This window comes from Panthera onca, chromosome D2, assembly GCF_046562875.1.
Source record: "Panthera onca isolate mPanOnc1 chromosome D2, mPanOnc1 haplotype 2, whole genome shotgun sequence".
NCBI classification, from domain to species: Eukaryota; Metazoa; Chordata; class Mammalia; order Carnivora; family Felidae; genus Panthera; species Panthera onca.
In genome coordinates, this window is record NC_138349.1 from 41,415,623 (window position 1) to 41,442,509 (window position 26,887).

The following is a 26,887-nucleotide window of genomic DNA, read 5'->3' on the forward strand; positions in this document are numbered from 1 at the left end:
ATGGGGGATAGGGGTGAGTGGCCTGGAAGATCATTGTAAGGACTCTGCTGAGAGGGGCGGTTTTTGCTTTGAGCAGAGGTGTGTGAGCTGGTTTCGGTCTTACTGGGCCACTGTGGCCGCCATATTGAGAACAGATTGTAGGGGCAAGCGAGGGCCTAGGGAGCACGCCAGTAATCTGGATGACAGAGGATGGTGGCTGGGACCAGGTGGATCAGTGAAAGGCGGTCAGAGTTTGAAGATCTTTTGAAGGAGGAATCAGCGGAACTTACTGATAGGAATGGATGTGACATGAGAGAGAGCAGACCTGAAGATGCATTTGGTTGCCACTTGAATAGCTAGAAGAGGGAGTCGCCCTCATCGGAGAAGGGGAGGGTGGGGCAGATCCAGAGGTGGATTTCATACCTGCTAAGTGCGTGCTGCCTGGAGACGTCCCGGTGGCGCTGTGGGGCAGGCAGTGGAGAGTGGGTCTGGAGGGCAGGGGACAGTGAACTTGGAAGTCGTCAGCATAGGGATGGCATGGTCATCACATAGAGTCTTGAGACTAGATGAGCCCACCAGAGGAAACTGGGTCAGTGTGGGGACAAGGCAGGGGGAAAGGCCAGGTGACCCCAAGTTTCTGCCTGGGGCACCTGAATGCCCAGCACTGAGATGGGAGCACAAGAGGAGGCTGGTGTGATAGATGAGGTCCTGATGATTTTCAGAGAAGCCATGCTGTGCCCATGGGACATCACATGATTGTAGAATTGTAAAAGACACTTAGACTCATAGGAAGTATGTATCTGGTTGTTATATATCTGATTCTTAACTGGGGGCAGTTTTGCCCCCCAAGGGACATTTGGCAATATATGGAGACTTTCTTGGTGGTCAGCCTGGGAGACAGGGACAGGCTGCTACAGGCATCTAGTGGGTGGAGGCCAGGGATGATGCTAAACATCCTGCTGTGCACAAGACAGCTCGTCACCACCCCCAGGAAGAATTATCTGGCCCCAAACATCAGTAGTGCTGAGGTGGGAAAATTCTGCTTTCTATTGTATTAATTGAATGTGATAATAAAAGTGAACCTTTAGGGGCACCTGGGTGGCTCAGTCGGTTCAGCGTCCGACTTTGGCTCCGGTCATGATCTTGCGGTTTGTGAGTTCAAGCCCCCCATCAGGCTCTGTGCTGTCAGGGCAGAGCCCTCTTTGGATCCTGTATCCACCCCCCCCCCCCCGCCCCTCCCCTGCTCATGCTCTCTCTCCCAAACATAAATAATGAACATTTTTTTTTTAAGTGAACATTTAAAGAGCTTGTTAGGTGCCAGGTGCTAAGCCAGGGGAGTATCTCAATGTCCTCCCGAAAGGGTAGCTACCTTCATTTTCTTCACCCTACGGGTGTGGGACTCTGACGCTTGGCAAAGTTAAGTCACGGTGCTCCCCCTGGTGGAGCTGAGGGTTGACCCCAGGTTGGGCTCTAAGCACCATTCTAGAAGGCCTCAGAGGCCTGTGACATGTGTCAGGATGGGATGGAAACACAATGGCCACACAGCCTGGTTTAAAAAAAAGGAAAGGGGAAAACCAAAAACAGTAACAAGAGACCCTCAGCCTTCATGATGCGTTTCTTCCTGAAATAATTGGCTGTTAGGACTTTTTTTTTTTTTTAACTAAAGCTAATACGACTCTTTTCCTAAGTAGCAGAGGAAAAAGTAAGCATAAACGATTGAATGCCGTAGAAAATGCCAGAGTTTGCTTTAATGGCCTGTTTTACCTTCCTTGCACTCCCCTCGGCTGCCAGAGAGGAGGTTTTATATTATAAATAGAGAATGCGTGTATCTTCGAACCAACCTTGGTTTGAATCCTGGCCTCTCCACTTGTTTGTTTGTGAGCTAAATGTTTAACTTCTCAGAGCATCCATTTATTCATCTGTAAAATGGGGTCAGTAACACTCCTTTCTACGGTATTTATGAGGACTAGGTGTGGCCGTGTGTGTTAAGCTTCTTGCACAATGTTTTACACGTAGCAGGTCATTAAAAGTGGTAGCAGGACTTTGTTTCTGGATACAATGGAACAACAGGGACCAGTTTGCTTTCTCACCTAAAACAACTCCCTCCACAAAAAAAGGACAAGTAACCTGAAACAGTTTTGAAGATACTGAACACTGGCAGTGAAGGACTGTGACCCCCAAAAGACGGGAAACAAATGAGGTAAGGTCTACACGTGCCCCCGCTGGAGAAAGTTCCAGGCTGTGCCTCAGAAAGGGGAACCCCAGGTGGAACCTCTTGTACTCCATGCATTAAGGAGACAGAGCTTAGGGATGGAGAGACCAAAGCATCTAGAGTTTTCAGATGGGATACCCAGGAGGAAAGAGCTGCTCAGAGAGAAAACTCCTTGAGAACGCATCACCACGTACAGTGAGGACATGACCTGAACCCGAGGAGGGGACCATCAGGGAGGATTCCAGGCAACAGCATCCCCTCTAACACAGGGCAGGGAATAGTTCCTGTTACATCTACCAGCCTGGAAAACCTCATGACTCATGGGGCATTGCATAGGAAACACGGAAGGGTTTTCCCTTAGCAGTGGGGAAGAATTGGCTCATCCTGAGTGTTCTGGACCCACCTAAGAAACCTTAGAAGCAAAATCTATGAGGATCAAACTCGTTCCAAGTAACCTAACTTCATTCCAGAAGGGACTCAAGTGTTTTTAGAGGAATACAGAAATGTTCAGCACCCAACGATTTAGGAATCACAATGTCTGGCACTGAATAAAAAATATCAGGCATGCAAAGAATCAAGAAAACAGGACCCACAATGAGGAGAAAAATCAATCCACTGACACCAGCCTAGAAATGACAGTATTAAAATTAGCAGACGGAGACGGTAAAACAGTTTTTATACCTGTATTCCAGTAGGTTCAGAAAGTTAAGTAGAGACGTGAAAGATATTTTTGAAAAGACCCTAAATCAAACTTCTAGAGCTCAAACCTATAATGCATGAGATACAAAATATACCAGATATGGGACACCTGGGTGGCTCTGTCTGTCAGTTAAGCGGCCGACTCTTGATTTCGGCTCAGGTCTTGATCTCAAGGTTGTGAGTTCAAGCCCTGTGTTGGGCTCCGCGCTAGGTGTGAGGCCTACTTAAAAAGAATGAAGTTCAATCCATACCTTGCACCAAATTCAGAAATTAACTCATAGACCTAAATGTAAGTCCTAAAACCACGAAACTTCTAGGGGAAAACTTTTATGACCTTGGGTTAAGCAAAGATTTCTTAGAGAAGCACACTCAGTAAAAGAAAAACATTGGTAAATTGGGCTTCACTAAAATTAAAAACTTCTTTTCTAAATACACTCTTAAGAGAATGAAAAGAAAAGGCACAGACAGGGAGAAATACTTGCAGAGCATATATCTGATACAAGACTTGTATCCAGAATATGTAAAGTACCCTCAAAACTCAATAAGGAAAAAATGCACAAATGTATGGCCAACTCATCTTTGACAAAGCAAGAAAGAATATCCACTGGAAAAAAGTCTCTTTAGCAAATGGTGCTGGGAGAACTGGACAGCCACATGCAGAAGAATGAAACTAGACCACTTTCTTACACCGTTCACAAAAATAAACTCAAAATGGATGAAGGACCTGAATGTGAGACAGGAAACCATCAAAACCCTAGAGGAGAAAGCAGGGAAAAATCCTCTCTGACCTCAGCCGCAGCAATTTCTTACTTGACACATCTCCAAAGGCAAGGGAATTAAAAGCAAAAATGAACTATTGGGACCTCATCAAGGTAAAAAGCTTCTGCACTGCAAAGGAAACAATCAACAAAACTGAAAGGCATCTGACAGATTGGGAAAAGATATTTGCAAATGACATATCAGACAAAGGGCTAGTATCCAAAATCTATAAAGAACTCACCAGGCTCCACACCTGAAAAATAATCCAGTGAAGAAATGGGCAGAAAACATGAATAGACACTTTTCTAAAGAAGGCATCCAGATGGCCAACAGACATGAAAAGATGCTCAACGTCGCTCCTCATCAGGGAAATACAAATCAAAACCACACTGAGATACCACCGCATGCCAGTGAGAGTGGCTAAAATTAATAAATGAGGAGACTACAGATGCTGGAGAGGATGTGGAGAAACAGGAATCCTCTTGCACTGTTGGTGGGAATGCAAACTGGTGCAGCTGCTCTGGAAAACAGTGTGGAGGTTCCTCAAAAAATTAAAAATAGATCTACCCTATGACCCAGCAATACCACTGCTGGGAATTTACCCAAGGGATACAGGAGTGCTGATGCATAGGGGCACTTGTACCGCAATGTTTATAGCAGTGCTTTCAACAATAGGCAAATTATGGAAAGAGCCTAAATGTCCATCAACTGACGAATGGATAAAGAAGATGTGGTTTATATACGTAATGGAATACTACTTGGCAATGAAAAAGAATGAAATATGGCCTTTTGTAGCAACGTGGCTGGAACTGGAGAGTGTTATGCTAAGTGAAATAAGTCCTACAGAGAAAGACAGATACCATATGTTTTCACTCTTATGTGGATCCTGAGAAACTTAACAGAAGACCATGGGGGAGAGGAAGGGGGGGTACTTACAGAGAGGGAAGGAGGCAAACCATAAGAGACTCTTAAATACAGAGAACAAACTGAGGATTGATGGGGAGTGGGGGAGAGGGGAAAGTGGGTGATGGGCAGTGAGGAGGGCACCTGTTGGGATGAGCACTGGTGTTGTGTGGAAACCAATTTGACAACAAATTATATTAAATAAATAAAGAAAAATAAAAAATAACAAAAACCAGAGTATTTAGGATAAGCAAGTAACTATAACAAATTCTTGGAGTCCTAAATCTCCTTCTTCTGAGCCATCTTGAGACACTGGTTCAGAGAAGCTTATGTAGCAAAGCTTCCTGGAGGCATCAGGCTTCCCCCTGCTCCGACTCTCCCCGCCTCTGTGGCAGTGCTCACACCCCACGAATGACCATGGCAGCCACCGAGCCATGGGTGCAGACTTTGCTTCCCGCAGGTGCACACACACTTGTCTGGCTTCGGGCTCTGCCGCCTCTGCCCCATGACTCCCTTCACCTCCACCTCCACCTCCACCTCCACCTCCACCTCCACCTCCACCTCCACCTCCACCTCCACCTCCACCTCCACCTCCACCTCCACCGCCCTGCTTCCCAGCGGCTGCACGGGCTCCCAAGGAGCAGGGCTTGTGTGTGTGGTGAGGGCTCCAGAAGCCATCCTGGGGTCCCGGCATGCTTGTCTCCTTGCTCATCACCCTTCTGAGCTTTGGGCCTCACAGGCCTGTCCAGACTACTGGCCCTGCTCAGGTGCCCCCTCAGTGAGGACATACCCCACCCTGTGCTCCAGCTCTCAGAGTACTCTTCTCCATTTCCTGGCCCTTGGTGGCCTTGCTGGGACCACTGTCAGACTGATCCTACCAGGCTGCCTTCTCTGTGAGGGGTGACAAGAGCATGGGGTGGGTCAGAGTCCAGAGCAGGGGACTTTGAATCCCAGCCTCTGCCACGTAGTAGCCGTGTGAGTTCAAGCAAGTTCCTTAATCACTCTGTGCCTCAGTTTCCTTGACTGAGGAAACTGCGGAAAGTAACGGCACCTCCTGCCACACAGTCTTTGTGAAGATTAAAGAATCCCAGGAGGACGGTTTTGTCCACTTAAGTGTCTGCAGCTTCTAGAAGAGTCCCGGGCAGGTACCACGCACTCAGGAAGCACTTGCTCCTGTCTCCATCCCAGGGCTGCAGGCTCTAGCAAGGGGGTTTCTTGGGTCTCACGGTTCTCCCTAATTGCCACCCCACCCCCTCGAGAACCCAGGACCCTGGGACTCACACCCCACCTCCAGACAGTCCTGCTCAGGGTCGGTGGCTCTGGGACCAGAGGCTAGTACTTGGGTGAGTTACATATTGCAGGATGTTGGGGATGAATGAAGAAAAGATCATTCTTGAAAAGCCTTTAGATGAAGTTCAGAATAAATGGTTTTTGTGTACACCCTAAAGATGAGTTCATTTATACATGAAAACGTGAGAACCGCTGGAGCTACATTAGGGAAAATTTAATGACATCTGTCTGAACTTTCCCATCCTTCTGTGTTTAGATGCAATGTCTAGCTGCGAGTGGGGACGGGTGGGGAATTCTAGAGCGTTTTGCTCCATCCTGGTTTGACAGCAGGCCTCCGTAATGTTACTGCTTGTGGAGAATCAGGCCTCCTTTCCAGGCTGGGGAAGGAGGCCTGTAATGTCAGAGCGGACGTTAAAAGCATAGTGATGTTGCACTTTGCGCGGAAGAGGCGTAAAGCTGATGCAGAACAAAATACATAGGCTACTCTGGGTTCTGAACTTCTCCCAGCTGGCCTCCGATGTGAATGCTCTTTCCTTAATAGTGCCCGGGGATGCTTCTAATGATTTCTGTTTTGATGCGGAAATGTAACTAGGTGGAAACCTACAAGGGCCCCAAAGATACACGTGTGGGGTGTGAAAGGAGTGGCGGCGGGTGGGAGGGGGCTGCCAAAACGGAACCAGAAGCTTGGCTGTTGCCGACAGGTTTGGGAGAGGCGGCCTTCTCACAGGGCAGGGAAGAACAGGCTAACTGGCGTTGGGGTGGACAGTGCTGTGGGAGCGTGTGCCCCGGTGTCCGCACGGGGGTCCTTGCAGTAAGCCTGTGTCTCCCTGTCTTGCAGGTGGTACCGGGGAGCGGGAGAAGGTGCCGGCCAACCCCGAGGCGCTCCTGCTCATGGCCAGCTCCCAACGTGACATGGAGGACTGGGTGCAGGCCATCCGCCGGGTCATCTGGGCCCCACTTGGCGGAGGTACTGCCCGTAGATCGCATGCTCACCCTCTAGAACCCTTGCCTTCAGGTAATCATGCCCCTCCGCCCTGCACTGAGCCCGCAAGACCTCTCTCACTCGGGACCCACTGGCTGTGTCCCTAGCTGCTTACAGCAGGCAAGCCATGCTGTCCTCTTCTGCTGCCGGCCCCCGACAGTCACACCTCCACTTTACTGGACAGGCAGCAGCAGGGGAATCGGGGCCACCTTTCAAAACATGCCCTCCTCCAGCTAGAGTCCTGTGGCGTGTGCATACTGCCTCCCTGTGTCCAGAGCCCTGCTGCACAGCAGGTGTTTTTGAGGTGGTCTGCACTGGGTCCCGCGTCCTTCCCTCTGCTGTGCCTTCCTACAGCCACACAGGGCCCCCGCGCGGCCCACACAACCAGCTCCTTGTTTCTGAGCTGAGAGCAGTGGTTGCCATTTACGCACCTTTATTGAAAACACTTATCGGATGCCTGAAATGTACCTGGTCATATTCCGGACACTCGGAAGTTCAGTGATAAAACAAAATAGAGGATTCCTCCGCCCTCCTCTCCCGTCCATTGTCCAGTGGGAGACGGATAATAGGCAAGTCAAGGTGTCACATGATTTTGAGTAGAGAGAAACACAATAAAGTAAATTTAAGTAGGATGATAGAGGGGATGCTGTGTTAGATGCTGTAGCCTAGCCAGCTCAATGAAGTGGCCAGGAGAGCCAGGGGAGTGCTGGGCGAAGAGCATTCAGGCAGAGGGGCAAGCAAGTGCAAAGGCCCTGAGGTGGGAGTGAAAGATTTGGACACAGAGAATCTCAGGAAGGCCAGCGGGTCTGAGGGAGTGAGGACAGGAGAGTAGAGGACATGAGGCAGGAGAGGTCCCTGAGGCCTTGGGGACATGGTGGGGATCTCAGATTTTGTTCTCAATCGATGGGGCACCAAGGAGGGCTCTGAGCAGGAGACAGACATGACCTGACCCAGATTTGTAAAGGGCCCTTTGGCTGCCATGTGAGGGGTGGAGCAGAGAGAGACAGGAGTGGACACGGCAGGCTGAGACAGCCATCAGACGGGGGTGATGGGGACACAGGCTGGCGTGGGGGTGGAGAAGACAGTGAAGAGGGCTCAGCTGCAGCTGTGTTCTGAAGGTAGGGCTGCCAGGGTCTGCGGACAGACACATGGTGCAAGAGAAAGGAAGGGTGGCCCCCGGCTGTGCGGTTGGTGCCCCTCTGCAGTCATCATGAAAAGAGCTTTTAGAAGGGGTCACCATACTGGCTGGGCTGTGGCCACCAACTCCCTGCTGAATGTGGAGACCATGTGACCATGAGAGCCATGGTCATCCTACCTCCCCCGCACAGTGTCTGAGTGCTGCACATTCTGGGCAGGGGCGGAAGCTCACCTTTCAGGGCTTGGAGCCCGTCTCCAGACCCAGTGTGATCTGTAGGCTGAGCCCCTCCCTTCCCCACTCACCTCACCAGCTCTCTTCTGCTATTCCCGGCTGTGGCCTGCCTGGCCATCTCTCCTAGAAACACTGATCCTCACATAGAAGAGTCGATATCACCTGGAAAGTCAGTTTTTTTCCTGTGCTTCATAAATGCCCTCACACTGTTAGTCATGGCCTCCCTGCCTCCTGAGGCTCGTGGCAACTTTGACCCAAGACCCAGGCACACTCAGGGATTTCTGCGGCCTTCACAGACCTCCTTGGGTGCAAAGTGGTTGGAATTGAACCCATGGAACAAAATAGAGCCCAGAATCAGACTCTCATGCAGCTGGACTTTGACTTACGACAGACGGCACCTCCGAACACCAGGGAAAGGAGAACATCATTGTGATCTTGGGTAGAGAAAGCTTCTTTTTGCAGGAGTTATAAAAATCATTAATCTTTTAGGAAAAGATCGATAAATTATGCTCTACACAAGGAAGAGCATCTGTTCGTTAAAAGGTAGATTAAGAAAATGAAAAGACAAGCATCTAGGGTGGGAGAAGGTGTTTGTACCACATACAGCCATCAAATGACTTGCTCCTCAAACCCCTACAAACCCAGAAGGCAACGACAGACAAGCCAGTAGAAACTCCGGCAAGAGACTCAAACAGGCGCTTCACCAAGAAAGAAATCCTTGTGACCAGTGAATATAGGCTGCGGTGTTCAGCCTCGTTAGTCATCAGGCAGGTGCATGTTAAACCACGACATGCCACTTGTAGTCACCCACCAGAAAGACTGAATGAAAAAGGCGGGCGGTTCTCGGAGGTGGCAAGGACAGAGCTACGGGCACTTGTGGGTATTGCCGGGATCTGCAAAAGTTGCTATGCACCCCATAGCACTGGGAGGCCCCGCAGTGCCACCTCTAGGCATGTCCCAGATAGATATATGTGTGCAGATATGCTGGGGACTTGGACACGTCACACGTTCACAGCAGCCTTACCCATGATGGCCTGACCCTAACCAGGGGTTTAGGAACGATCCAGGGGCTCAATAAGTATGATTCATTCTTGCAGCAGGAAACTCTATAGCAGTGGAAAAGAATTACCCACAACTCCACCTAATGCATGAATCTTAAACACCTACTATGGGACTAGGGAGGCTCGGTAACATGTTATAGGTATAATTCCATTTGTATAAAGTTGAAAAACAGGGCAGAAAGAAAACTGTACTATTTGTAGGTGGGTAATTGAGCAGCAGAAATAAAGAAAGGCAAAGAAACAAATGCCATAAAAGTCTGGATAGAAGTCTCACTTACACAGGTGTTCATTTTACAGCAATGTGGTAATCTGCAGGTATATGCTTTAAGTACGTTTCTGGATGTACGGATACTTCACTATATTAAAAAAACAAAAAACAGAGAAGCTCAAGGCTGAAGTGTCTATGTAATTTGGCCAAGACAACCCAGCTACTCAGGGAGCAAAGCTGAGAAACAAAGGTGGATGTTCTAACCCCAGAGGCCATGCTTTGACTCAGACCATGCAGGGTGCTGGCATACCCATCTACTCTATTCATGGTGCCAGCTTCTGGCCACACATCTACCTCTCTCTCTGTCTCCCCTTCCCTCCCTCCCTCCCTCCCTCCCTCCCTCCCTCCCTCCCTCCCTCCCTCCCTCCCTCCTTCTCTGTGCTTGCTCAGAACTGGGACCCTTTGCAGAACCCAACATAGAACCCAGATCTGTCCCTCCCTCAGGTCCCCCAGCATTTACCAAATTTCTCAGACTGTGTGCTGCAGAACTTGTAAGATTTCAAATAGGAACCGTCATCAAAGGCGCTTATCTCCTTTCCACCAGAAGCATAGAGGAAACGCAGCAATCGCAGGGGTTAGCGACGGCAGACATGTCTGGGCAAGCCATGGGCACTCACAGGTGGGCTCAGTCAGCCTCTGCAGCAGGTTCCTGGCAAAGCTGTTATTAGCCTGGGTTCCCCTGGAAAGGAGGCTTAGAGGATCAGTCCTTCTTTCACTGTTAATAACGGAGTCCGTGAGCCCTTTCAAGCATGTTTGTTCTGGCAGAGAGCAGGCCACCTCTGACAGACAGGAATGGGCAGTGTGCCTGCTGCAGTCAGAGGCAGCCCCGGCCATCCCCATGGAGAAGACTGGAGGCAGTAGACCCACGGGGTCAGTGGAGCCCGTTACTGGCGATGGCCTGCCCAGAGGTGGCAGTCCCTCTTATCTGGGCATTCGTTCATTCATTCATTCCGCCAGTCATTCATTCACTTGCGAAAGTATTCTAGGAGCCAGGGATACAGCAGTGAACAGGACAGACAAGGTCTCTACCCTCATGAAATGCACATTCTAGGAGAGAACAGGTAACAAGCCGATTGCAGGGCTCCGTGGAGAAAGGTGAGGGGGGGAAGGGCAAGTAAGAGCTTTGGAGGTTGGAGTTTCCTGACATTTGAGTAAAGGAGCTGAAGGGTGACATACACATATACCTGGGCAGAGAGGTTTGGAGGCAGGGGTAGTGGGGTCCATGTTGGAAGAGCAGCGAAGAAGCCAGTCTGCCTGGAGCAGAGTCTGCGAAGAGGGAGAGAGCAGGAAGTGGGTCAGAGAGGTAATGGGGTTTAAGTCAGTAGGGCCTTGTTGTCAGGGTGATGACTCTGGCTTTCCCTGAGTGACGTGGTGCCCTTGCTGGGTTTTGAACAGAGAATGGCAGAGCCTGACAGGGTTCCAACGGGATCCCTCTGGCCACCTGTTGAGAATAGATCCCAGAAGGCAAGGCCAGAAACAGGGAGACCAGCTAGAAGCTCATTATCCACTAATGCAACTGAGAGACGATGGCAGCTTGGCCCGGGTGGTACTGGTGATGAGAAGTAATTGAATTCTTGATATATTTTAGGGTAAAGCCAGTGTAAGTATTTCCCTGCTGGAATGGAAGAAAGGTATAAGAGAATGAGAGAAGTCAAGGGTAATTCCAGGATGTTTTGATCTAAGCAACTGGAAGGATGGATTAGCCATTAACAGATGAAAAAGACCAAAGGAAGTGCAGTGTTTGAAATGAAGCGTGAGAGTTCCCATTGGGCTTAGTCTGAGATACCTGGTAGAGGCTCAAGTTTGTTATTATTATTTTTTTAACGTTTATTTATTTTTGAGAGACAGAGCATGAACAGAGGAGGGGCAGAGAGAGAGGGAAACACGGAATCTGAAGCAGGCTCTAGGCTCTGAGCTGTCAGTACGGAGCCCAATGCAGGGCCTGAACTCACGAACCACAAGATCACGACCTGAGCCAAAGTCAGACGCTTAACCGACTGAGCCACCCAGGCACCGCTAGAGGCTCAACTTTAAGTGTCCAATAGGCAGTTTAACATTTAAGTCTAGAGAACGGGAGAGAGGACTGGGTTGGAGGGGGAATTTGGAGGCTGTTGACATATAGATGGGGTTTGAAGCCGTGAGGCTGGGGTGAGGCACCATAGAGCCAAGTGTAGAGACATCAGAGGACCAGGGCTGAACCCTGAGCTGCTCCCAGGTGAGAAGTCAGGGGCAGAGGAGGAGCCAGCAGAGGGGGCTCAGGAGAGTTGGTGAGGGGGAGGAGCCAGGAGTGAGTTGGGGATCCCGAGGCAACTGAAGGGAATGTCTAGGGAGGAAGGGGCAGTGACAACATGCACTGTGGACAGATCAACCAGAAGAGATGGAGCATGGTTCATTGCTGACTTGGGCAAGCGTGGTTCTGGTGGAGTGCTGGGGATAGAGCTTGATAATAGCGGGCGTGAGAAGGGGTAAGACAAGGGGAAATGGAGTGTGAGAATAACCGACTGTTTCAAGAAGTTGACTATAAAGGGAAAGAGAAATGGGACAGTGGCTGGAGGGGAGGTCAGGTAAAGAGAGGGCTGTTGGGTTTTTTGGTTTTGTTTTAAGTTGGGAGACAAAACAGCAATGCAAAAGACTGATGGTACTGGAGAGGGAGAGAAGAATGGCTGGAGCACTGATCTCTCTTGTGGAGATAGATGCAAAGATCCTCAACAAAATACTTACAAATTGAATCCAGCAGTATATGAAAGGATTATACAAATGAGATGAGATTTATGACCAAATGAGATTTATCCCAGGAATGCAAGGGTAGTTTAACACCTGAAAATCAACGGTTGTAATACAATAATGGAATTAAAGACAAAAACCACATGATTGGGACGCCTGGGTGGCTCAGTCAGTTAAGCATCTGACTCTTGATCTCAGCTCAGGTCTTGATCTCAGGGTTGTGAATTCAAGCTCCCCCTCCCCACCCCCATTGGGCTCCCTGCTGGGTGCATGAACCCTACTTAAAACAAAACACCACGTGATCATCTCAGTAGACTCAGAGAAAGCATTTAATAAAGTCTGGCACCCTTTCCTGATGAAAATAAACAGCCTAGGGATGGGCGTAGAAAGAAACTTATTGAACTTGATAAAGAGTATGTATCTACAAGAGACCCAAAGGTAACATCATACTTGTGGAGGAAGACTGGATACTTATCCTCTGAGATCAGAAACAAGGCACAGATTCTCACTCTCCTCACTGAAATTCAGCACTGTACTGGAGGTTCTGGCCAGAGCAATTAGGCAAGAAAATGACATACATCCAGATTGGAAAGGAAGAAAGGAGTTAAAGTATCTCTTATTTGCAGATAATAGGATCTCATATACAGAAAACCTTAAGAAATCCACTAGAAAACAATAAGAAGTCATAAAACATTCGGCAAGACTGCAGGATATAAGTTCAGTATACACTAATCAGCTGTATTTCTGTTCAGTAGCAATGAGCACACCAACAATGAAATTAAGAAAACTTCATTTACAGTAGCATCCCAAAGAAGAGAATACTTAGGAATAAATGTAACAAAAGAAGTATAAAACTTACTATTCTGAAAGTGACAAAATGTTGTTAAAAGAAACTAAAAAAAGACCTAAATAAATGGAAGGACATCCCATCTTCATGGATCAGAAGACTTGACATTGTGAAGAGGGCAATGCTCTCCTGTAGGTCTCTGGACTTCTGTGCCCAGCCCTGGGAACATGGGCCCTGGAGCCCCATCGGGCAGCAACTCCTACCCAGCTCACCATGAGAGGAAAGAAGAGGGAACCACTGAGTACCCAGGGTTACCTGGCATCTGGCAGGTGCTTGCACGGATGAACCCTTGCCAAATTATCTGGAGAGAGCCTGCAAGCCCTCTGGGTCTGATAGGACGGTGCTTGGCAAAGCCAGTTGCACTGATGGGTGAGAGGAGGCAGAGTGAGCACAGATTCCAGCATCAGGTTGTGTGGTCTGAGTGTGATCTGGCCCCGCCCTTTGCTGGCTGTGTGACCCTGGGTAGGCCTGTTACCCTCTCCGTGTCTTTGTCTGCAAAACGGAAGAAGAATGCCTTCGTTGCAGGACTGTCGTGAGAATTAACGTTTTTTTTTTTTTTTTTTTTTTTTTTTATTTATTTATTTATTTATTTTTGGGACAGAGAGAGACAGAGCATGAAGGGGGGAGGGGCAGAGAGAGAGGGAGACACAGAATCGGAAACAGGCTCCAGGCTCCGAGCCATCAGTCCAGAGCCCGACGCGGGGCTCGAACTCACGGACCGCGAGATCGTGACCTGGCTGAAGTCGGACGCTTAACCGACTGCGCCACCCAGGCGCCCCTGTCGTGAGAATTAAGAGAGAAGACGGACAGACGCAAAGTGCTCAGCGCTCTCTCAGTACGAGGTAGCCCTGGAACATTCAGCAAACACAGCACACCTGCTGTGCGCAGGCAGGGGAGGTGGCAGGAAAAGAGGTGGTGGGGGGGGGGGGGAGGTTCCATCCTACTCCACAAGACGGCCACTAACCAGGAAAGCAAGTCACAAGGCACAGAGCAGTGGTTTTCAAATGTTAGCTAGCATCTGAGGCACCCCGAGGAAGGCCTGTGGAAATGGGACTGCTGGCTCCACCCACGGGGATTCCAGCTCGCTTGGGCGATGCCCTCGAATTTGTATTCCTAACAAGTTCCCGGATGCTGCTGGTGCTGCTGGTCCGGGGCCCATATTCTGTGAACCTCTGTGTTTTGGAAGGGTGGTGAGTGCTGTTGAAAGAAAAACAAACCCGAGCAGTTTTAAATACAGTGATGAGGACGGGACATTCAAACAGTCTGGGAGGTGAGAAAGCCAGCCAGGATGTCTGGTGGAAGCTGGCCAGCCAGAGGCAACAGCCTGGGCATCAGCAGAGCACGTCTGATGTGGTCCTGAAGCAGCGTGGAGGGTGGGTAGGCCGGAGGGGTGAGGGACAGGGCAGATGGGAAGGAGCCTCCCGCACCCCTGTGAGGACTTTGGCTCTCACTCCTTTTTTTGTTTGTTTTAATTTTTAAAAATACTTATTTCTGAGAGAGAGAGACAGAGCAGAGAAAGGGGAAGACAAAGAATTTGAAGCAGGCTCCAGGCTCTGAGCTGCCAGCACAGGGCCCGATGCGGGGCTGGAACTCATGAACTGCAAGATCATGACCTGAGCTGAAGTCAGACGCTTAACCCGACTGAGCCACACAGGTGCCCTGGCTCTCACTCCTAAATGAAAGGGGGAGGGTGCATTGGAGGGCTTTGAGCTGAGGCGTGATGGCATCTGACATATAGTTGAAAAGGGCCACTCTGACTGCTGGCCTGAGAGGGACTAAGGCGAAGCCAGGGACAGGTATACACGGACTAATCCAGGCAAGAGACATGGGCGCTTTCACTATGATGGGTGACAGTGAAAGTAATCAGGTTCTGTATCTGTTTGGAAAATAGGACTGACAAGCACTGGGTGGGGGTGTGCGAGAGCAGGGACAGTGCAGGTGACTCATGGGGTGTGGGTGAGAGGTCTTGGGGACAGAGCTGTCATTAACCAAGAGCGCAGTTCAGGTTTGGGAGGCCGCGGCCCGACCACAGTTCCATTTGGACACTTCTCAGTTTGAGACGTCTGTTTGTCATGAAGCCAGGGCAGGTGCTGTGTTGGATGCAGGAGTCGGGATTAGCGCTCAGTAACTAGTAGCATGGTAACTATGACACTCACAGGCCGCCAGGCACTGCCTAGCACAGCCCAGAAGCTCTCTGCCCCAACCTTACAGGCAGCAGCACGGAACGACAGCCCTGGGGCAAGGAACCCAGCTTGGGAATGGTGTCCCTGCCCACAATGACTGCCCTGCACTGGGGAGGGGTGTGAGGGACCAGCAGCAGGCCCGCAGTGGCCATCAGAGCCTTGTTGCCCCAGCCCGGTTGTATGTGGCTCTCACAGGCCGCTGGAGACTTTCCTCTGACCCCCTGGAGCCAATTCTCCTGCTCTTCGGTTCCTCAGAAATCAGGTGGTAGAAGGAAAAAGAGGGGACAAATGCAGCTTCCAGAAGCCACAGGGCAGGACACTTGACATGGAGAAAATCCCAGTTGGAGGGACACAAAGCAACCTTTTTAGTCCAGCTGGAAGTGGTCACTGTTTGCTAGAATGACCTCTCCAAATAGAAGCCCCTCGAGGCACAATCCGGTTCAGAATGAAAGGTCACTGGCCCCAGCCCAGGCTAGCAGTGGTGGAGCCCGAGATACTAGTGGACCACTTCTCCCCCGTGCTGCTTGCCCAGCTCTTCTAGGAGATGAAGAAGAGAGTCTTATTTCTGGTTTCCCTGAATGTTGACCCACCAGGCCCAGAGTCCCTAGCTGGGCCTTTCTTGGCAGCCCTTCCAAAAGGGGAGAGAAAGGACTGTGGCTAATCTGTGCTGGGCTTCAGGTCACTAAGCCAGCAGATGGGCTGCTTGAGCATGAATCTGGTACCTTCAGCCTATCCTCGTATGCTCTGTGGGTCCACAAGCCAGGTGGAGGAGATGCCTCAGCAGGCCCGGGACCCTTTCCATGCCCCAGGCTCACAGAGGGCAGATCTGGCCTCTTCTGGGCTTAGGGGTTGGTTCACAGCATCCTTGGGCCTCCTTCCCCTGTAGTGCTTCTGGAGTCTGTGAGCTTGTAGGAGAAATAGTTCCCAGCCACAGACCCCTCTGACAGGATGGCAGGGAGCCCGGGGCCGTTTACGGGGAGAACAGAGAGGGAGGGCAGATAACTTGCCTTGGGAGAGCCCGGCACGCCAGCAGTGGTGATTTACTGGGGTGAATTCAGGACGCTAACCGTTCAGCTGCCTCTTACCCACCTTGCCAGAAGTCCTCCTTCCTTCCCAGCGGCTGTGAGGGGAAATGCCCCATCAACGTGGCCTGCCTGGCTTCTGTTTGTGCTAAGGAGAGCTCAGATCACAGACAGGGCCAGGAGAGAGTTTGTCATGGTTACTGTTAAGATGAGGCCAGTGGAGGGTTAGTGCCAGTGACACTGAGCGGTGCCCCGGTAACCCCAGCCACAGGGGAGAAGTTGGGCAGAGGTAGCCACTCACCAGGGCAGCTAACATTTATTCAGCATGTTCCTGTGTCAGGCTCTGCAATAGCCCTAGGAAACTGGTCGTGAAAACCTTTACAGGCGGGGACACTGGGCAACAGGGAGACTCAAACGCTTTGTCCAGGTCACAGAGAAGTCGGCAGGAAGCTGGGTTCTTTTTATTTATTTATTTGTTTATTTGTTTATTTATTTATTTAAATGTCATTTATTTTTGTGAGAGGGAGAGAGAGAGAGAGCACGAGCAGGGGAGGGGTAGAGAGAGAGGGAGACACAGAATCCGAAGCAGGCTCCAGGCTCTGAGCTGTCAGCACAGAGCCTGATGCAGGGCTCGAACTCTCGAACCGTGAGATCATGACTTGAGCCCAAGTTGGACACTTAACCGACTGAGCCACCCAGGTACCCCAGGAAGCTGGGTTCTAACCCAGGTCTGCTAGAGCTCAGAGCACCCCCTGCTGGATGCCTGCTCTGGAAAGTAGGATGCCAGGGGGCCTCCAGGTGATCCTATGGCCAGGTTCCCTGCCTCTTGTGGCTTCCAGGTGGCCTTGGTCGTTCTCCACATCAGTCTGAGGAGAGACAGAAGGGTCTCATGCTTGCTGAGTGCTACTCTTGCCAGGGGTTAGTTGTATCAAAATTACATTATAGAGGGAGGCAGAGAGGCCTAGAGAGGTTTAGCAATTTGCCTTACAGCACACAGCAGAGCTGGGGGCAGGGGCAGCTGTCCCCAGGGTGAGACCTTCAGTGATTCTGTCTCCCTCTCTCTCTTTCTCTCCCTGGGTAAGCATCAGAGCACCATAGCCTCTGGATCTGAGTTGTCTTGATGGGAGGGACGGAGATCATGGGGAGGCAATCAGACTGAGGAAAGAGTCCCCGAGGTCTTGGACCCGGGGCCTGTTCGACACACAGCTCAGAACTGAGGGCCACCCCCGCTGAAGAGGTCATCTGTGTCCAGGTACTTGTTTGAGAGGACAGAGCCTCAGCTTCCTGGCCTTGCCCCAAGAGGACGATTTTTTTTTTAATGTTTATTTTTGCGAGAGAGAGAGAGAGAGAGAGAGAGAGAGTGCAAGCGGGGAAGGGGCGGGGGGGGGGGCGGACAGAGGATCTGATGCAGGCTCTGCGCTGACAGCTTTGGCACTGCCACCTGTGAGCCAAACACCAGGGCTTGAATTTACGAACCACGAGATCATGACCTGACCCCAAAGTTGGACACTCAACCAACTGAGCCACCCAGGCACCCACCCCTCAACGGGACAATTTTAAGACTCTCTCTGAACATCCAACCCTAATAGGCTCCACAGCTAAAAATGACCCCCCGACATGGGGTGTGTTATCCTGGCTGGGGCATAATCTGGTGCCCATCTGAGTCCAGAGCCTTCTAAATGGCAGGCACTTGCAGACTTCCAGCCATCTGGGGAATCTGTGTGGAGTGGAAGGGATTCCCTAGAGACTGGCAGGTCTAACCGCACAGGTAGGGGAACCAAAGTTCAGGAGGAGAAAGCAAGATGGCATCAGAGCCCACATGGCCACTGGGAGGGTCCGCCTACCCCCAGGGTAGGTGACTCTAACTGAGCCCTTGGGTCCTTCCCTTGAAGGTGGACAGTGCTGCTCAGACCCAGACGGTCCCTGGGTAGTGGGAGCCCTAGGCTTTTCTGACAGGTTTAGGGCGGGGCATTCCTTGGCTTGTGGCCCTCACAGGCATCATGAAATGCCCTTCCTCCCTTCCTGTGTACTTGAACTTTGGGAAGGGAGAGCCCTGAGCCCCTCCCCAGAACCCAGGGCTAAGGAGGATGTGAGCCCCCACCCCCATACTAGTATCTAGGCCGGGACTAGGGAGCCTATGTGGCCTGTAGCACAGAATTTAAGGAGGGCAGCAAAAGCCTCAGTGATCAGGATGAACGTGTTATTGTGATATTTGTAATGGAAATTAATGCAAAAGTCCATTACATTAGTTTCTTATTGCTGCTCTAACAAATTGCCACAAACTTAGTGGCTCAAAGCAACACAAACTTATCCTGTCATAATCGTGGAGGTCAGAAGTCAGAACTGAGTCTTAGCTAAAATCAAGGTGTTGGAAGGGCCTGTTCCTTCTGAGGGCTCTTGGGAGACCCTGTTCCTCGCCTGTCCACCTCCTAGAACGCTGTTCACATTCGTTGGTTGTGGCCTCATCACTCCGGCCTCTGCTTCCCTCCTTACCATCATTACCTCTTCTGTAGTCAGCCTTCCCTCTGCCTCCCTTTTAGAAAACCTACCTGGATAATCCAGCACAATCTCTCCATCCTTAATTTAATCATGTCTGCAAAATCCCTTTTATTAGGTGAGGTAACACAGTCACAGGTTCCAGGGGTTAGGATGTGGACATTTGGGGAGGGGGGAATCATTATTTCTCCTACCACGTCTACAGTAAATCTCAAAATTTCAAATGAAGACAGGATCCGGGGGATTAGGGCGAGACGCTCACAGGATCTGTGCCAAAAGTAGGGTTGCAGCCTGTCATTAAAGTTTTGATAATTTGTTCATCATGGATTTTTTTTACATTAACTTGTATTTGTTAAAACACTGCAGTGAAATGTTTACCTTGCTTATTGAAGTTTTTGATACCTTAAGTTTTGCGCAGGTGGGCAGTGCCTCATTTGCCTCATCCTGGTCCTCCCTTGCTTCAGAGAGCACCGGCTGTGCACTGCACACTCAGCTTTCAGATGAGCCCCCCACCCCTTCCAGCCCCAGGGCTCCCCTAAGCTCCTCCCTTACAGAATTTGGCCCACAGAACCCCGTGGGTCTCTATTCCTCCTGCCTGGTGCTGCCACCCGCCCCCCCCCCCCCCCCACCTTTGCTTTGCACCTGCCCCCGCTGGTATATATACCAGGAGGAGTATAAACAATCCAGTCTTCAGACTTTGGAAGTATGGGCTTGTGGGCCCATTTCACTGGGACAGAAGCCTGCCCTGGAAAGAATGTATCTTTAAGATACGTATCTTTAACTTGTCTTAACGTAATTTAAGTCTGGATGGGAGGTCTGGCACTTACTAGCTGTGTGACCTTAGGAAAATTCTATGAACTCTCTAGACTTTAGCTGTCGCGTGTGTAAAATGGGGACATCAATACTCACCTCTCTGGGCTGCACAAGACACTTTACTTAAAGGTCGAAGCACCAGCTCTGAAGCCAGGAGCCCAGTGTTAGATCCGAGCTCGGCGCTCCCTCCCCACCCCCCCCACCCCCAAGCTGGGTGACCCAGACAGTTACCTGGCCTTCCTGGGTCTCCACTGCCCCACCTGGAACACATGCCTCCCAGCCTGCGGGGAATGGGAGCTCCTAAAGCGAGTCCTAGTCCCCCCTGTTGGAAGGGACCGTCATTGGGAGCTGCTGGCATTCATTCCTCCGGAGCCTAGGAGCCTAGTATCGCGGAGCGTTCGGGAAAAGGGGGTGAGACGTGTGAACCCGGAGCTCTTCCCGGGGGCCGGCTTCAGGCGTGGCATTTCAGGAACTCGCAAGTGCCGGGCCCTCCCTCCCTCCAGGGTCCGGGCCCGGGGCGGGCGGCGGGCAAGACGCTACCTGCGCGCGTGCCGGGCATTCCTGCCCCGCCGCGCCGCCGCACCGGGCGCGCCATGGGCCTGATGCCGGCCTCGCGGGCCTTCTCCCGGTGCTGCGCCTGCCCGCGGCCGCCCTGCCGCCTGCCCGCCTGCTGCGCGCCCGCGGCCCCAGGTAGCGCGGGACCGGGTGCGGGGAAGCGGCGCCGCGGGCGAGGAGGGCGCCGCGCATGCGTCTCGGGGGCCGCGGCGGGGAGCGCGCGTGGGTCGGGGTGCCCGCGGCGGGGCGCGGGGCTGGGGGAGCGGGGCGCGTGCGTGTTCGCGGCGAGAGGCCCCTCCTATCTTGCGCCCGGGGTGGGGAGGTGGCGGCCCGGAGCCGAGCGGGGATTCTCCAAGGGTCATCCCCACCCCCGCCACTACTGAGGGGACGGAGCCTGACGGGAACCCCGGGCTACCGACTCCGAACCCAGTGCTCGCCCCCACGTTTGCCTCCCTAGGCCTCGGGAAAGCCACTGCGCGGCCTGGCTGCCACCGGGAGGATAGGGATCCTCTGCCCTGGGGCTGGCTCACCCTGGGCCCGACCCGGCAAGATGATGTATGCCTCTTGCTGCCATTCTCTTTCTTGCGCTGATGTCAGCTTCTTGGTTGGTGAGGCCTGGCTAGAGCCCAGCCTGTTGGTTTCAGCCTCCAGGGCAGTTCTGAAGCTGTCAAGGCCCCAGAGCAGGGCCATGCACATGGGCACATACAGCCACGAAAGGGTGGGTTGACAGACCTTGGAGGGGAGCTGAGAGCAGGAAGGGACTTCCCCAAGTCTGAACCTCTGGAGAGAATTTAAGAACGTTTTTTCCTTGTCTCTCTTCCCCGACTGTGGCCTAGTCCTCCACTCCTGGTCCCGCCACCCCCAACTAGAGAGAACCCTAGAGGAGCCAAAGCCAGCCTGAGTTCTCTTGGGAATCAGCTCCAGAGAGGGAAAACCAGGCCCTTTCCTGCAGAGTCCTTTGAGCTGACAGAGCCCAGGGCCCTAGGCCGGCCCTCCTGGGTCAAGAGAAGGCCACATTCACCAAGCACCTGCTTTGGTGTGCCTGCTGTGGGAAGCTCTCCCATGGCTTCTCACAGCCCCACGAAGTGGCAGGGAGACTGAGGACTGTGCCCAAGGTCATCCAGGACAGGGATCTGAGCCAACTGACTGCCCGGTCTGTGGCCTGTGACTTCCTGCTTCTTCAGGGGATTCTGGGGAGAGGGGAATGAGGGCTAGGGTTTGCCAGGGGGAGCTGGCAGGGAAGGAGGCTCGGCCCAGCTCGGAGCCTTCCGACAGGTTCATCGAGAGGAGAGGGAGCCACTGCCAGTTTCCTCTCTGGTGGCAAAGCCAGTACTTTGTGAAGAGCGTGGGCTGGGGCCTCGAGGAACCCGCACACTGGCTGGGTTTCCAGGGATCTGACAAACCTACTGGAGCTGGTTCTTGGCAAGGCTTCCCCTCCGAGATGTGCCAGGAGGGCTGAGGGAGTTCAGTGTGGCTGTTCTGAGCCCTGCCAGGTTCTTCCAGAGAGACCCTGGCAAGGGGAGTGGTGGGCAAGGAGAGTGAGGGAGGCCAGGCCCTGTAGCTGGAGTGCAGGTTGCTTCCAGCAGTACAGCAGGAGGAAGGAAACCCTAGAGGGCTGGGCTGGAGTGAGCTTTCCCGCAGCACTCCACGAAACTTCTTTCCTCAGAGGGTGGTGAGGGGGCAGCTTGCTCCTAAAGCTGGCACAGAGTCTCATGCAAAGGTCCGCACAGCCCTGCTGGGAATGTGGGGTCAGTCCCAGGCCTGGTGGTGCCTCACAGCCCCCTGCCTCGGGCAGGGCCCTCAGGGCAGCCCCTTAAAAACAGTACGATGATCCCATTTTATAGATGAAGAAACTGAGGCCCAGGAGAGGCGGCCACCTCTCTGCTCAATAGCTTAGCTGGGATGTATACCCAGACCCGTGCACATTGAGGCTCCGAATCTTTTTATGGCCTACAGTCTTGACCACCACTTGCTGCCCGTGTCTCCACTCCCACCCGTAGCCCAGTCCTGTCACCAAGCTCAGCGACTTACAGGGCCTCTGAGGCACTATCACCGTTTCCCAAAGTCCCTGAGCAACATAGGAGGTCAGTGCTCACCACAGCACCTGGTCCTTGCTTCTTCAGCTATGTTCCCTCATGTCCACCCTCCAAGCCCTGTGGTCCACATCAGACCCCCACCCAGCAGGCTGTCTCCTGCTCATGCCTACACCCCGGTTTCAATGTCACCTCCTCCCCCAGATCGCCTCTATCTGGAAGCGCCAGGGGCCCCGTGGCCTTTCCTGGCTCTCCCAGCCCTGTTTAGGGTGGGGTGAGTGGGGAGGAAGGCCTCACGGGGAGGCCTTGGGTGTGTTGAGATTGGGAGGGGGCCGTCAGAGTTGAGGGTGCTGCACGAACAGTGGAGCAGGCTCCGAAGCGGCTGCCCTGTGTCTGGCCCATGTCTGCACCCCAGAGGGAGGTGGGGGCAGAGCCTGGCCTGCCTGCCAAATTGCCTTTTATCCTGGGGGAGGGGGGTGGGAGGGGGGCAGCAACGGGCATTCGGCTGGTAGGGTTTACACGTTTACAGCTCTCGGGCCGCACTAAGGCTGTCCTCTACCTAGAACAGGGTGAGGTGCAAGTGCGACAGTGACAGAAGGGTAGATGGGCAGAGGGACAGACAGACGGATGGCATTTGGCCCCCGGATGGGAGATGGGAGAGCAGGAAGGGCTAGAGCCCAGAGGAGGCTGAATGGGATTACCCCAGCTTTGTGGATCTCTGGAGGACGTTTTAGAATTCTGCTCCGTGTCTCTCTTCCCTGACTGTGGCCTTCGGTCCCCTGTGAGCCCAGCGAGGGGCGCCGAGTGCGTGAACTCTGGATCCTTCACTCAGTGCTCCTTGACCTCTGCCCCCAGTCCAGCGCCAGCTCGGGGCTGCAGAGGGGCAGGTGTCTTCACGCATCTGTGGTAGAGTGCAGGGAGAGAAGGAGCGAGAGCTCTGTGGTTATGCTGAGGGGCTGGGACAGCTCCCACAGGAGGGCACGTCTGAGCTGTTCCCCAGCGCTAATGGGAAATTTGCACAGACTGAAGAGGAAAGAGACCTCTGGGTAGAGGTCTGCTCATGGGCCAGGCAGCAGCAAGCAGGCGGATTTAGGACGCTCAAGTAGCAGGTGAGGCTGACAGGAAACGAGGCAGGCACTGAGGGTGCAGTGCCAACTCACCCCCTCCCCTTTCGGGGACCCTCTGCTCGTGGGCAGTTCCCCCTGCGTGTCCTCTGCCCCGCTCGTTTGAGTTTCCAGAAGTGGAGTGGCTGGGTCGTCTGGTAGTTCTGTTGTACATTAAAAAAAATTTTTTTTAACGTTTATTTATTATTGAGAGACAGAGGGAGACAGAGCATGAGCAGGGGAGGGGCAAGGGTGGGGGTGAGGGGACACAGAATCCGAAGCAGGCTCCAGGCCCTGAGCTGTCAGCACAGAGCCCGACCCAGGGCTCGAACCCGTGAACCGCGAGATCATGACCTGAGCCGAAGTCGGATGCTTAACCGACTGAGCCACCCAGGCGCCCCGTGTTGTACGTTTTTTAAGGCACCTCCCTAACTTGTTTTCCACAGCGACTGTGCCGGTTTACATTCCCACCAACAGTGCACAAGCCTTCCAGTTTCCCGACATCCTCACCGACACTGGGCTGTTCTCTGGGGGTTTTTTTTTGATAGTAGCCATCCTAACGGGTATGAGGTGGTATCCCACTGGGGTTTGACTTGCATTTCCCTAACGACCAGTGATGCCGAATCATGATGATGTTTTCCTGTGAGTACGTTCCCTGTCTTGTTGCGTGAGCTCTGCCTCATCTATTCTTGCTCTCTGGGTTCTGCCCAGGGTCTGAGGAAGCCTTTATAGGTTCCTCAAGATTCCGGGCGCCTCAGGAGCGCTTTGGGCCCTGACAGTACCCCTCCTCCTCCGTCATCCCAAGCACCCTTCCCCCCCACTCACTGAGCTGGATAGCTGAGGGTGTGACCAGTTCCTCTCTGTGCCCAGGAATTTTTGGGCAGCGCCTGGAGGACACGGTCCACCACGAGCGGAAGTATGGCCCCCGCCTGGCCCCGCTGCTGGTGGAGCAGTGCGTGGACTTCATCCGGGAGCGTGGGCTCACTGAGGAGGGGCTCTTCCGCATGCCGGGCCAGGCCAACCTGGTGAGGGACCTCCAGGATTCCTTCGACTATGGGGAGAAGCCACTGTTTGACAGGTGAGCCGAGGGAGAACAGTACAGGCGGATCACCTGCCCGTTCCCGCTGCAGGGGCTCCGCCCAGGACGCGGGCTCCAGTGGGCAGAGGCCCGCTGGCACCCACAGAGCCTGGCAGCAGGATGCTGGGTGGCATGGCTCCCCCCATGTGCTCAGTGAGTGCCCCCGCTACCCCCATGGGCTGACCATTGGGCACAGAGTCTCTGCAGAGGCCCCCTGGGCCTCCTTTCAGGGATGGGACCCTGGCCCACCCCCAGGCCCCTTCAGTGACGGGATGGCGCAGCAGCCCCACATGGTGTCAGGTGTCAGGGGTGGGGAGCCCGTCTCCTCCACCTTCCCTGAGCCGGTGCCCGTCCGTCCTGACCCATCACTGGGCGTACCAGGTCCGGGGCTGCGCCTTGTGGATAGAGGCAACTTCACTTAGGAGCCCAAGTGTGACCTGGGAGTGGGGGGCTACTTGGAGGCCTCTTCTTCCTGACAGGGCCCCACCCATTATGGAGCAGTTTTCATAGAAAGTTCTTGGTGCATCAAGCCAACCCCGGCCTCCGTGGAGCTGCCCTTTCTTCTCAGGTCCGCCCTCACAGTCAAGGCCCGCCTCTGCCCCAGGATAAGCCCATGGGTTTCTGCCAGCAGCCTTGGCCTTGGCCTTCCCAGCTCTTCTCTTGGGGCAGAGCACCCTCAGTGCCCCCAGCTTCCGCCCAGACCCATCAGTGCAGCCAGGCGAGTCTGTCACTTCCCTTCTGCGGAGGTGGACTGGATGGACTGGATGCCGCCCAGGGGAGCTCCGCCCTCAGGGAAGAAGAGATATCTAGGGGTGGAGGTGTTACCCTGTGGGCAGAGAAACTAAGGGTTATCTCTCCAGGTCACACCTAGAGTAAGGTCAGAAGCTGATTTGGACCCCAGGGCAGCCCTCCCTACCTCTGTGCCCAGCTCCCTTACCACACGCTGAGAGCCTGATCCTGGGGGAGGGAGCGGGACAGGGGACACTGCCCTAGAGGGACGCCTAGGCTCGTGGGCACCCACAGGGCTGTGGGCTGTAGGACAACCTCCTTGGGCGCTGGGGAAGGATGCCTGGATTCAGGGCAGGCCTGTGTAGGAGGGGAGGGTGGTGAGGGGGGTTCAGGAAGAAGTACCAAAAAAAAGCCCTGAGCCTCTGTTAAAGGGAAAGGCTCTGCAGTGAGTGGAGAAGGAAGGAGAGGGTGAGGAGTGCGTTTCTAGGCAGGGAGGGAAGCAGGTGAGGCGGTCAGGTGCTGGGCCAGGCAGGCTCCCTAGACCAGGGCGGGGCAGAGGATCTGGACAGCATAGCTGCATGGATGTGTGGGGCTGTGAACTGAGGCTGCCGCACTGGCGGGGGCGGGGGCAGGGGCAGGCCTCCCAGGCCCAGAAGCACTGTAAGCAGAGGGCATGGAGGGGGAGCCAGGATGGGGCTCCAGCCAGCGAGGCCTGCAGAGTAGAAGGGCTGATCTCAGTCCACTTGCCCAGGACAGAAAAGCTTTCACCTCCCCCACTGACGGGAGACGTCACAGAGGGGCCTTGGCCACACTTCTGTTTACACTGCCCATGTCTTCCCCAAGGGCAACCCTGCAGATCCTCCCTGCTTTCTGCCCCTCCCCCGATCCTCCTGGGGCTCTAGCTCCTGCCTTGGCCCGCACTGAACCCACAGGGCTGGGGGGGGGGGGGCGCGGAGGCAGGGAGGGCACTGAGCTCGAGCTTGGGCACCCACTGGGGCTGTGAGCACCCAGGAAGTGGGGGGGTGTTGGCAAAGGAGGTAAAGTGGCCTTGGGAGAAGGTAGTGCAGAGTGTGGACAGCAGCTTTCCTGGCTAGAGGCAGGGACGGGGGCCCCTTGACCAGGCCAGACTAAGAGCCACCAGGCTTGAGGCAGAGAGGGGCCCTAGCTGTGTGGGTTTCAGGTATATATGGGGCTGTAGAACCCCAGAATCCCAAATGCCATAGCCAGAAGGGATTCTGTGAGGCCAGCCAGGGACAGCCAGGGCCAGGTGACACCTTAGCGGCACACAGTCGCATTCTCCTGGCCCTTGGCTCATCTTTCCTGAGTGCCTGACATGAGTTAAGATGCAGGTTCAGGGTTTAAATCCAGGGCCCTAGACAAGCAGATGAAATACCTAAGGCCCAGACCCATCTAGGAAGGCAAGCTTAGAGGAGGTGCCAAGACCGCAGTCCAGGGACTGAACCCAGAGGCCAACAGGCCCAGGGTTGCTGCCCTCCACTGGGGGCGCATCAGCCCGGGCAGCTCCAAGCTGGGAGTGGACACAAAGGGCACTGGGGTGCTGGAAATGGGGTGATGAACATAGCCCCACGCGTCTGTAATGTGAACAGGAACTCAGAGGCTGGGGGGCAGGGCCTGACCTCTGACTGCCCAGCCCCTGGGGACCCCATCACCCACTCATCATCCACCCCCTACTGGGAGCAGAGCAGCTCCCACGTTGCCCTGCAGAGGACCCTGGGGCAGCCACCAGGCCACCAGAAGGGGACCTGCACTCCTCCCAGTTCC

The 26,887-nt window shown here is 53.6% G+C and overlaps 1 protein-coding gene across 10 annotated transcripts in view; it reads left to right on the forward strand.

Annotated features, from left to right (window-relative positions):
• Nucleotides 1-26,887, forward strand: part of ARHGAP22 (Rho GTPase activating protein 22) — a 172,006-nt gene that overhangs the window by 135,534 nt on the left and 9,585 nt on the right. For 5 of the 10 annotated variants that reach the window (XM_060642209.3, XM_060642205.3, XM_060642206.3 and 2 more), the window contains 2 exons: nt 6,681-6,857; nt 24,169-24,376. In XM_060642209.3, the coding sequence (XP_060498192.3) occupies nt 6,681-6,857; nt 24,169-24,376 (385 nt within the window). Of the gene's footprint in view, nt 1-6,680; nt 6,858-19,454; nt 20,298-24,168; nt 24,377-26,887 lie in introns of those variants that run through there. The other 5 variants (XM_060642207.3, XM_081790513.1, XM_060642212.3 and 2 more) reach the window with 3 other exon arrangements.